General features: G+C 39.0%; 1 protein-coding gene across 7 annotated transcripts in view; it reads right to left on the bottom strand.

Annotated features, from left to right (window-relative positions):
- Positions 1-760: 760 nt before the first annotated feature.
- LOC110452759 (N-chimaerin-like) overlaps positions 761-12,571 on the bottom strand; it is an 88,882-nt gene continuing 77,071 nt past the window's right edge. For all 7 annotated transcript variants that reach the window (XM_021501426.1, XM_021501433.1, XM_021501427.1 and 4 more), the window contains 7 exons: positions 11,448-11,519; positions 10,660-10,744; positions 9,700-9,873; positions 9,298-9,375; positions 8,769-8,906; positions 7,245-7,356; positions 761-3,328 (listed from right to left, as the gene is read on the bottom strand). In XM_021501426.1, the coding sequence (XP_021357101.1) occupies positions 3,088-3,328; positions 7,245-7,356; positions 8,769-8,906; positions 9,298-9,375; positions 9,700-9,873; positions 10,660-10,744; positions 11,448-11,519 (900 nt within the window). In that variant the 3' untranslated portion in view covers positions 761-3,087. The remainder of the gene's footprint in view (positions 3,329-7,244; positions 7,357-8,768; positions 8,907-9,297; positions 9,376-9,699; positions 9,874-10,659; positions 10,745-11,447; positions 11,520-12,571) is intronic.

Raw genomic sequence — 12,571 nt, 5'->3', positions numbered from 1 at the left:
TCAAAGTGATTTGATTTTTTTTCGAGAAAACATTTAACAAATCTTCAAAGGTTAACATGTATGTAATGTAAATAGTTTGATCAGTTTGTATAGGCGGGAAGTGAATTTGATTACTGAGGCTGTCGCACCTATTAATCTAGGGTGCAAACCTTGATTTAAACATCGCATACAAAAACTGAAAACTTGTTCTAAAACACGGAAAATAAATATAACTACATAACAAAACAAGGAGGTCTGAATAAATGATTTATCAAATTGCAAATTATCAAATTGCAAAAATACGTGTTCTACTTTCAGCCAACAATATATACTACATGTTATACACCTATAGAAAAACAACTCATCTAAACATAATTATCAACTGTTTTCCAATAGGACATTTTCAATCATTCCAAAGTTTCTTGGGGAAAAGTTTCAAGTTTTATTGCACTTGCGACGTGAATATTGTGACCGAATTATGAAAAAGACATCAACCTAATGAATGTCATCTAAATAGTACACAGAAGGAATATTGTGTCTTGTGCAGTCCTAGCTTTTACAGTGTTATACTCAGCAGGGATGCAGAGAACCTGGACAGACTTTAAACATTACTCCATCACTTCCAGACGACCATCAAAGTGTGTTCATTTTGTGACTCCCAAAATTTAACACTCTGCGTAGGTTTACAAGTCCCTGGTGTAAATGAGATATGTTTTGACTCTCAGGAAAACCCTGATCTCAAACCTCTGCCCTTTCACTCAGGTCACTTTTGTATATTGCATTCTCAGTGGTTTGTCCTCATTGGTTCATTTATGAAACAGAAATTTGATTGGTCATATGTTCAAACAAACAGGTCATCAATGAATTGTATTTAAACACGGTATGCAAATGAGTGTTTTTTTTAATCAGATTATATGGGTTTTTTCCCCATCATATTGATGGATCCTTTCCAGAGGACTTGGGTGTTTGATTGATTGGTGATTTGGTAATTGATTGGGTTTGAACCGCCTGTCAACACAGCTCTGACGTTGTACAACTTGACATCTGTTTCTGTCATTGTTGTGATGGTCACACACACTGGACCAGACATTGTATAGTCTCCCATACAAACTACATACGGACTTAGATTCCTTCATATATTTATCACTTTAAGAAAAACAACTTTATCATACGCTAACTTTACATGCTAAACCTTAATTTGATTCTAACATCTAGGTTCCTGGGTATACAAACACAATTTCTCAAATTCTAAAGAGGGTGTTTTTCTGTCTGGTTCTATTTGTAAGAAATGTACAAAGAACTGATAATTCACACAATCTTACTTTCTTTGAATCATTGTTTAAATTGAGAGAAATGGTCCATTTTAACAATATCAAATGGACATTTTTCAGAGAAAATTTTGGATCCACAAAATAAAAGAAATTTGATAAAAAAATATTTAACACTCTTACAGTTTGTATCTCATCTCTTGAGACTGGGAGGAACTTTGACTTTGTATGCATTTTTTTTTAAATGGATTTAGATTACCACTGTCTGATTTACCCATAAATGTTAACAGTAAGACCTAGGTAGTCGTCTACATGTACCGTGGGGTTTTATAAAATACACAATATGTGAGACTAACTAACACAAGACTTGGTTTAGAGAATGGAAAACAATGGATGATAACCTTTGATCTCTATCTGGAGAGGTAATCCCAGAAATGTAGGTCGTGATTTGAATCTACTAATATATTTTAACTTTTCAACCCTGTGATTAGATTAAACTTCATATCATACAAGATATGTATAAAGATGAACTGTAAATCATTGAACTTCAGAAATACATATTTGTCCAATTGTTCTCTCAAGGACACGATTGTTTGGAGCTGTTTTAAGTTTGATTGTGTCTTTATTAATCAGCAGTAGAATTACAAATTCCACATCTTGTCAAATTAACACAAATGTTCAAAGCTTGCAAAATTGAAAGCCAACACAGGACATTTTAGCTTCAGCATATAAATGCTAAAATCACACACATCGCTAGAGGTGAAGATTAGTATTAGAGGTATAATAAGCATACTTGCAAACTCTCCCTATTTAGGATGGAGACTCCCGATTTTGGAGCCTAAAATTGAGTATTTTCAATCGGTGAATCGGCTAAAATATTTCTTTTTTCTAAGATTTGACAATTGTACTTGAAGCAACAGCTCAATTGATGCAATTTAAAAGTGTTAATTTTCCTGTAATCTCCCCCATGGAAATTTAAAGAAATTGGCAAGTATACTATAAGTATACCTGATGATGCTGACTTTTTCCCAAACACTACTAATTCAATATTACCTTCTGATGAGTGAACTATGATATTAGTTATTATATAGTGTCTGTGTTGAAGAGAAGGAACCGTTACTACCCATACCCAAAGATTCCTCAACAAGAGGCAATAATTGCATTAGTACATTACATGAAACTGAACAACAGAATAATGAAAATGTCTTTTCATGCTAGGGAAAATGACAAAGTTCACACATAGTTATTCGCCTAGCATCAGAGAATGTATCATTCCATGTACTAATACAGGTGAAACAGTAGCTACATGGATAATCTAAAACTTCTGATTAGAGCGTTAAATAGTCAATACTTTCAATAAATACTGTATACAGCTGTCCAGTGAAATATTCGCCCCCCGACGGTAACATTCACCCAGTGTTAGATTCTCTCTTCAATACTGATGTACTAGAATATGTAGCAAGCTGTCGGTGTACCCATATTCTATGACAGTACAACCTTGTCCTCATTACTAACAAAGGGCGGAGGTTCCAATGTTGAGCTGCGTCAAATATTTGCCATAATACAGTTATAAAAGCCTGCTACAGCTTATGAAACATGAATGTAATGATGTATGTGTGTGATTTTGAAAACAGTTTACAAACATGATTATAATAAAAATTTCTACATAATAATGTTCACTGCATCATTCTTTACATTCGGAGAAATACATCTGCATCACATAAACTCTTGCACTGATAAAACTTTGTCCGACCCAATGAAACTCTTGCACTGATAAAAGTCTTCTGAGTCATATATATGTATTGCAATAATATACAATTCCAAGCTTCTTGAGTATTCATCACACATGGTCTACCAGACGAGACGGATCGACTCTTGGTATGTCAACACTGATTTGTGTGCTCATTCTGGAAAACAGTTCCCGATAGTTATTCAGCAAGAGTTCCACACATTTCTGTTCAAACTGGGCGGCCATAAGACTGATCATGGGGTTGGCATCGGGACTCCGCATCAGGGTTGGAGCGAACACTATAGACAAGTTGTCACTCCCCATCATATTCTTGGACTTCTTATCTGATACTCTAAAAACAGACAACAAAAGATTATAATTAAGAGCGGAGTACTTCTTTTTTTTCCTGAAAAATAACCCAAACTTACACACAACATACATGATCAGCCGACCGTTACCATAGCCTACTCTGTATGATCAGCCGACCGTTACCATAGCCTACTCTGTATGAGCAGCCGACCGTTACCATAGCCTACTCTGTATGAGCAGCCGACCGTTACCATAGCCTACTCTGTATGATCAGCCGACCGTTACCATAGCCTACTCTGTATGAGCAGCCGACCGTTACCATAGCCTACTCTGTATGAGCAGCCGACCGTTACCATAGCCTACTCTGTATGAGCAGCCGACCGTTACCATAGCCTACTCTGTATGAGCAGCCGACCGTTACCATAGCCTACTCTGTATGAGCAGCCGACCGTTACCATAGCCTACTCTGTATGAGCAGCCGACCGTTACCATAGCCTACTCTGTATGATCAGCTGACCGTTACCATAGGCTACTCCGTATGATCAGCTGACCATTACCAAAGCCTGCTCCCTATGATCAGCTGACCGTTACCATAGCCTACTCTGTATGATAAGCTGACCGTAACCATAGCCTACTCCGTATGATCAGCTGACCATTACCATAGCCTACTCAGTATGATCAGCTGACCATTACCATAGCCTACTCCGTATGATCAGCTGACCGTTACCATAGCCTACTCCGTAAGATCAGCCGACCATTACCATAGCCTTCTCTGTATGATTAGCTGACCGTTACCATAGCCTACTCTGTATGATAAGCTGACCGTAACCATAGCCTACTCCGTATGATCGGTTGACCGTTACCATAGCCTACCTCGGATGATCAGCAGACCATTACCATAGCCTACTCCATATGATCAGCTGACCATTACCATAGCCTACTCCCTATGATTAGCTGACCATTACCATAGCCTACTCTGTATGATTAGCTGACCGTTACCATAGCCTACTCTGTATGATAAGCTGACCGTAACCATAGCCTACTCCGTATGATCAGCTGACCGTTACCATAGCCTACTCCGTATGATCAGCTGACCATTACCAAAGCCTACTCCCTATGATCAGCTGACCGTTACCATAGCCTACTCTGTATGATCAGCTGACCGTTACCATAGCCTACTCCGTATGATCAGCCGACCATTACCATAGCCTTCTCTGTATGATTAGCTGACCGTTACCATAGCCTACTCTGTATGATCAGCTGACCGTAACCATAGCCTACTCCGTATGATCAGTTGACCGTTACCATAGCCTACCTCGAATGATCAGCCGACCATTACCATAGCCTACTCCATATGATCAGCTGACCGTTACCATAGCCTACTCTGTATGATCAGCTGTTCCATAGCCTACTCTGTATGATCAGCTGACCATTACCATAGCCTACCCCGTATGATCAGCGGACCTTTACCATAACCTACTCTGTATGATCAGCTGACTGTACCAAAGCCTACTCTGTATGATCAGCCGACCGCTACCATAGCCTACTCTGTATGATCCATAGCCTTCTCTGTATGATTAGCTGACCGTTACCATAGCCTACACTGTATGATCAGCTGTTCCATAGCCTCCTCTGTATGATCAGCCGACCGTTACCATAGCCGACTCTGTATGATCAGCCGACCGTTACCATAGCCGACTCTGTATGATCAGCCGACCGTTACCATAGCCTACTCCGTATGATCAACGGACCTTTACCATAGCCTACTCTGCATGATCAGCTGACCATTACCATATCCTACTCCGTATGATCAGCGGACCTTTACCATAACCTACTCTGTATGATCAGCCGACTGTTACCATAGCCTACTCTGTATAATCAGCTGACTGTACCATAGCCTACTCTGTAGGATCATCCGACTGTACCATAGCCTACTCTGTATTATCAGCCGACTGTACCATAGCCTTCTCTGTATGATCAACTGACCATTACCACAGCCTACTCTGTATGATCAGCTGACTGTACCAAAGCCTACTCTGTATGATCAGCTGTTCCATAGCCTACCCTGCACCATAAGCTGACCATTACCATAGCCTACTCCGTATGATCAGTTGACCGTTACCATAGCCTACCTCGAATGATGAGCCGACCATTACCATAGCCTACTCTGTATGAGCAGCCGACTGTACCATAGCCTACTCGGTATGATCAGGTGACCATTACCATAGCCTACTCTGGATGATCAACTGACCATTACCAGAGCCTACTCTGTATGATCAGCTGTCCATTACCATAGCCTACTCCGTATGATCAACGGACCTTTACCATAGCCTACTCTGTATGATTAGCTGACCATTACCATAGCCTACCCCGTATGATCAGCGGACCTTTACCATAACCTACTCTGTATGATCAGCCGACCTGTACCATAGCCTCCTCCGTATGATCAGCTGACTGTTTCCATAGCCTACTCTGTATGATAAGCTGACCATTACCATAGCCTACTCCGCATGATCAGCGGACCTTTACCATAGCCTACTCTGTATGATCAGCTGACCGTTACCATAGTCTACTCTGTATGATCAGCTGACCGTTACCATAGCCTACTCCATATGATCAGCCGACTGTACCATAGCCTACTCTGTATGATCAGCCGACTGTACCATAGCCTCCTCCGTATGATCAGCTGACTGTTACCATAGCCTACTCTGTATGATCAGCCGACCGTTACCATAGCCTACTTTGTATGATCAGCTGACCGTTACCATAGCCTACTCTGTATAATCAGCTGACTGTACCATAGCCTACTCTGTATGATCAGCCGACCATAACCATAGCCTACTCTGTATGATCAGCCGACTGTTACCATAGCCTACTCTGTATGATCAGCTGACCGTTCCCATAGCCTACTCTGTATGATCAGCCGACTGTACCAGAGCCTCCGCCGTATGATCAGCTGACTGTTACCATAGCCTACTCTGTATGATCAGCCGACCATTACCATAGCCTACTCTGTATGATCAGCCGACTGTACCATAGCCTACTCCGTATGATCAGCCGACCGTTACCATAGCCTACTACCATTACCATAGCCTACTCTGTATGATCAGCTGACCTTTACCATAGCCTACTCTGTATGATCAGCCGTCCATTACCAAAGCCTACTCTGTATGATCAGCCGACTGTACCATAGCCTACTCCGTATGATCAGCTGACCATTACCATAGCCTACTCCGTATGATCAGCCGACTGTTACCATAGCCTACTCCCTATGATCAGCCGACCGTTACCATAGCCTACTCCGTATGATCAGCCGACCGTTACCATAGCCTACTCCGTATGATCCGACGACCATTAACAGAGGCTACTCCGTATGATCAGCCCGAGACTCCCTTATAAGACCAAGGGACCAGAGGCCCAAAGGCTGATATGGGTCGAGGACAGATACTGACGTAGGATATGGTAAAGGTCATATGGTAACCCTTCTATCATATAACATCAAAATTATAAGCAACTAGAAAATGTCTGTAAGACATAAATGCCCCCGCCTATGGATGGGACGGGGCGGGACACGACGTGACACGACGGACCTGAGCAACACTATATCCCCCCCCATTTTATGCCAGGGGCATAATAATAAATAAACACACAGGAAGTTAATATTTCATGAGCTGAACTATAATCACATTCTACCTTAGATACAGATGGATATTCAGCATGTATTCCAACAATCTGACACGTGATTTTGTTTTTGGAAAGTCTTGACCGGAAGTTAAATGGATATGGTGCAAGCCAGGCAGATATGGATTGGTCCGGGATATGGCCTGTAAACAGCTAACAGTATCACACATGCAAAACAACCCATGTCACGGACAAGTTAGAGTATGTGATACAAATATTACACAAAGAGGAGGAGTATAGTGAAATGAGGACCTGATAATTAGGGACCTGTTACTCACCGGATTAGATGTGCTAGGAGGTATTTAAGTGTCTGGTAGTGGGCGGGGGGTAATATGGATAGTCCCTCCTTCAGCTTGACGATTAGCTCCCTTGAACGGATATCTTCACGCTCTACAACACAAAAATAACAAGGGCCTTAATTTTTCTGAAATTAATACAAAACTTACACAGATTATATTGATTATGGGGAAAAGATGAAAATTGTGGTAATTATTTCTTACTATTTCTTACCGTGTGATCTCAGAAATCGAGATAATCTGGAAAACTCTTATAATTAAAACTTCAAACACAAGGTTACCAGCGTACTAATATTTTTATTAAAGCTAAAATGTTTGGTTGTCGATCTATATGATTGGTTGTTGTCTATTTATGTGATCTTTGATCTCTGAACATTTTGATATTCATGAGGTGTTTTTTTTTAAAAAAGATGTTTGCAAACTTGCCAACTCTCCCTATATTGGAAGCATCTGATTTTAAACCCTAAAATTGAGCATTTTCAACCCCTGAATCTGTTAAAGTATTCGGATTCTCTAACATCTGATGATTTCATGGGAAAGTGTTGTTCAAAAGATGCCATTTTATAGTGTTATTTTGTCCCTAGGGATATATACACACCCATCTTATTGATGTTTGTAATTTTGACCATGCGTTATCTCCCGTATGGAAATTTAAAAAAGCTGGCAGTATGTGATTGCTAGGACCAACATGTACAGCTTACAACAGTCTTGGCAGTCTCGTCTAGATATATATATTTATCACATTATCGGCCTGTTATCCAGTGAATTCGCCCGTGTAATACTTTTACGTCATAATATGGATAATGACATGACGTCATAAATTGTGAATGGCGCAACAAAATGTCTGTCTCCGTTTGGGCTTTAAAACCTGTCAAAATGTAAGTTTTCTGAGTTATGTGATAAAATGTATCTTAAATTTGTTTTCATTTCATATGAGCTTTTATGAAACTCATCTCGAAGTTTTGATATTTGCTCGATAAGGCTCGCAAAAATAATAACTACTAAGACTCGTTTCATAAAATCTCAGATGAAATGAAAACTCTTTTAAGATCCTATATATATTATTATCAAACAGAGCTGAAAACCTAGCATTCAAATGAACCATGCTCCACAGTAGTCAACTTTATAATGGTACACTGTATATACACCACTTTTACCACTCTACAGGGGGTACATTTCACAAAGAATTCATTTTCGCTATGAGTATCTTTTCTGTAAGTTTGGACCCAATATGCGAATTATGTAAACTAATTGCCGATGTAAGTCCTGTAGATAACTGTAATCTAAGATTATATATAGTCAAGCACAGCATATATATAATCACTGCAAATCTGATTCAAGGTGTGACGTTTTGACGTAGTAGAAATTTCTCTCCAGTAGATTCAGAGAAAAAAAATCTGTTATAGTAAATTATATGACCCTTGTAAGATGATTCAAGACAAATTCTGTAAGACTTACTTTCGGGCTTAGTAACATGACGAAGTACAGAATCAGTGGTACACTTACTTATGGCATCAATTATAAACTTATAGGCGTCGAAGGTGAGCAGTGGTATGGGGAGGAGTCGGAAGTACAGCTTCAGCACACTTGTGATACTGTTGATGTCATCGTATCTATTGACACTGATGTCCGTGTTCTCTCCGTCTACAAAACACCGCATCAACAACGTTTATTTACAAGGCACAGCACCCTAACTTAATTTCAGCTTCAGCCTGTGGACAAAATTTGTCCCAACTAAGCAATAGTATTTACATGTACATAAGACAAATCTTTCGAATATTTGAGGTCCTTGCAATTAACTGTTAATTGCATAATTACCCGTAATAGTCAATAATTCAATTATTTTACACAGTTGTAGCAATATTCAAGATTTACTGCTAAGATATTTCAAAGTCCCTTTTCCGTGTAAATACTTACAACTTTTTAATATGTCTCCCTTGAAATACGATGTATAACACAAAACCCATCCCCTTTAAAAAGCCAAAATTATACAGGACAAATGGTGACAATATAAAAAGAAGATATTATACTCGACCTTTATCAAACGCCATCCTGATGCCTTCCACTTCGTCATGTAGGCCTGCTATTCTGTAGAGTCCCTCAGACTCCAGACCTAGAGGCAGACACAGTGGGTTTACACATGTTACCAAAAACAACTCATATGCAGATTCTTTTTTCATGAAAAAAATAACCTCTAAGGTAGAGTATATTTGTAAATTCATGAAAAATTTGATGATCAGAAATGTTGAGTTACTTCCCTTTCCCCACAAAGCAATAGGGCCGTTTCGTTATTAAATGAAAAATCATTGCATCTTGCAGACATTTCCTTTCTGTTTGATATATAAAAAGATTTATTTACATCTGATTTTTTTCTCAGAAATCATGATATCTGCACCAATGAGATTTACTACAAAGGAAGCCAAGGGCAGACAATTACCTCGAGACTCTATCTCTTTTATACACTTTTCCACGACGACAGGGATGGGTGTATTCCTCGCCTTGACCACTGTAGTGAGATCAGCTCCATATAAGTTCTTCACAAACTTAATGTCTGGCATGCAGTCATTAGGGACCTTCTCAGAACACTTTTTGTGAGCTTCAAATCCACAATCTGCAAAACAGAACAAACATACAATCAAAAGGGACCATCTCAGAAAGCCTTTTTTGGTAAAAATGTACAACAAGAATTTTATTCAAAACAATTCTTATGTTTAATGTTTCATCTGTTGGACTGATTCTATCTTATGACTTTCAAGGCTAAATATGATACATGAGTACAGCCGGCCAATAATCTGCCTCCAACATGCCAAGCCTATACATCTCACCTTTGACGAATTTGTTTTGGGTTTTAATATGACCCAAGTGATAGACTTGGTTTGTACAATGACCTTGACCTTTATTCAATTTTACATTTGACCGCTGATAATTAACTGCTAACATCTCGTGATCACCTGGACACTAGACTCAGACTTGACATAAGATATTTGACACAATGCAGTACTTACCTTGACCTTTATTTGACAACTGACCTTCAAATAACCCCTTATTAGACTCACCTTGTCATTTGACCTTTTGAATTAGACTCACCTTGACATTTGACCTTGTACATTAGACTCACCTTGACATTTGACCTTGTACATTAGACTCACCTTGCTATTTGACCTTGTACATTAGACTCGCCTTGACATTTGACCTTGTACATTAGACTCACCTTGTCATTTGACCTTGTACATTAGACTCACCTTGACATTTGACCTTGTACATTAGACTCACCTTGACATTTGACCTTGTACATTAGACTCACCTTGACATTAAACCCTGTACATTAGACTCACCTTGACATTTGACCCTGTACATTAGACTCACTTTGATTTTTGACCCTGTACATTAGACTCACCTTGACATTTGACCCCCTGAGCAATGAGACCCCACATGAAGTTGGCACAGTAGTCACACCAGTGTAGTCCCATGAAGTTTTGAGTCTGAAAAGGCAAATAGCTTACATTCAAAATCTACTATCCATGTACATATATTTACATTTGCTCAGCAACCTTTCACCTCTATACATAGAAAATACAATACCTATTGAGAGCCTATAACAGTATATGGTCAGGTGACCACTGATTGTGATGTCATCAATCTGACTGTGACTATACCAATTTCATGTTCTAAAACTTTATGAACTGACATTCGGAGAAATTTTCTAGGGCAGTCACAATGTGTTGGAAAACTGAGTATATCACAAGTCACACACATCATATATCGCAAGTTAGAAATGAAATATGTACCACAATATTTTTCAAAACCTTAATTATATGTGTTTTAACTTTGCAAATGATGGCACATTCTAACAGATATGCCACAAAAAACATAAACAGACCATTACTTGTGGTGGGAATCAATTGAAAAGTTATAATTATGAAGTATTATAATAGATGGTTTATTTAACATTCTGAGTCTGTATGATCAACATGATTCATGATTAAGTTTGATAACAATTTATTTCATAGGACCACAACTCCGTTTAGATACCCCCTTCATTACTTAAATAGTTATGCACAAGAAGCTGGCAAAATGTTGAATTACGATGACCTCATTTAAATGGTCATGTGACCTCCACTCCTTTACAATTTGACCTTGTGTCAAAGTTACATCGATCAATCATTCAACGTACAATGAACTAACCTTAAAATTATGTGCCTTTTCAAACTCATGGACGTTAGCCAGTATATCATCGTCATCATCTTCTAGGAATTGCTGTAATAATAAGATTTTTAAAAACTAGACATATTGGACAATGACTTAGTGTTTCAAATGTCATGAAACAAAATGAAACAAAAGATTCTTAACACATCAAGACATTTTTTTGTAATCTTTACTGTGTCTACTTAATTCAGCTCAATGAGCAACAAATCTCTCTGCATAGTAGGCTGTAATATCTCAATTAAAACACACATTTAAAATTACAAAAGTGTATGGTTTGTTTGTGTTTTACGTTCTATTAACAGCTATGATCATTTAAGGACGTGCCAGGTTTTGGTGGTGAAAAAAAAGCCGGAGTTCCCGGAGAAAAACAAACGACCTACAGCCAGTACCTGGGGACTGCCCCACGACAGCCTCGAACCCACGACCCAGTGGTGGAAGGCTAGTGGTAGCGGAATGTCGGACATTGTAACCACTTGGCCACGGCGACCCCTAACAAAGGTGTCCTCGACGTCTTGCAATTTTTTGATATTTCTTTGTCTTACTATAAAGAAACACTTCTGATTCACATACACTACAACATTGCTCTGCATCAGTAGTGGTGGATCTCCATATGAACAACTCACGCAATTATCTCAATTCACCTCCTGTTTTTACTCTTGTATGAATTACTCATAACATCTGAGTTTTAATATTCCTTGCATCTGTACAATGCTGGATGATATTTTGCAATTTACAAACACATTTGAACCTTGATGTATGACAGCATGAATGAATTGAGTCTCAAAGCTAAATATCAAATTTCAATTTAGCAGAAGTTTGATTCAGTGAAATAGCCAAATCTTGTATATTTAATTTCTCCATGAAACTGACCAGAGTAAGGATGTCTCTGTATATGGATTTACAAGTATATACATGTATTTAAACCTTATTTTTACAACAACTATGAAACAAGTTAATTTGTTGGCCGAGATGTTGGAGCAGGGGGGGGGGGGGAACCAGAGAACCAGGAGAAAACCCACGGCAGGTGTCCATATACCTTTTCACGTCCGATTGGGGAATCAAACCGTGCCCGCATTCGTGACAGGTAAGTGGGCTACCCACTG

The sequence above is a fragment of the Mizuhopecten yessoensis genome, unplaced genomic scaffold (genome assembly GCF_002113885.1).
Source record: "Mizuhopecten yessoensis strain PY_sf001 unplaced genomic scaffold, ASM211388v2 scaffold6863, whole genome shotgun sequence".
NCBI lineage: Eukaryota > Metazoa > Mollusca > Bivalvia > Pectinida > Pectinidae > Mizuhopecten > Mizuhopecten yessoensis.
The sequence above is the reverse complement of the archived record's forward strand: the minus strand, read 5'-3'. Positions and strand labels throughout refer to the sequence as shown.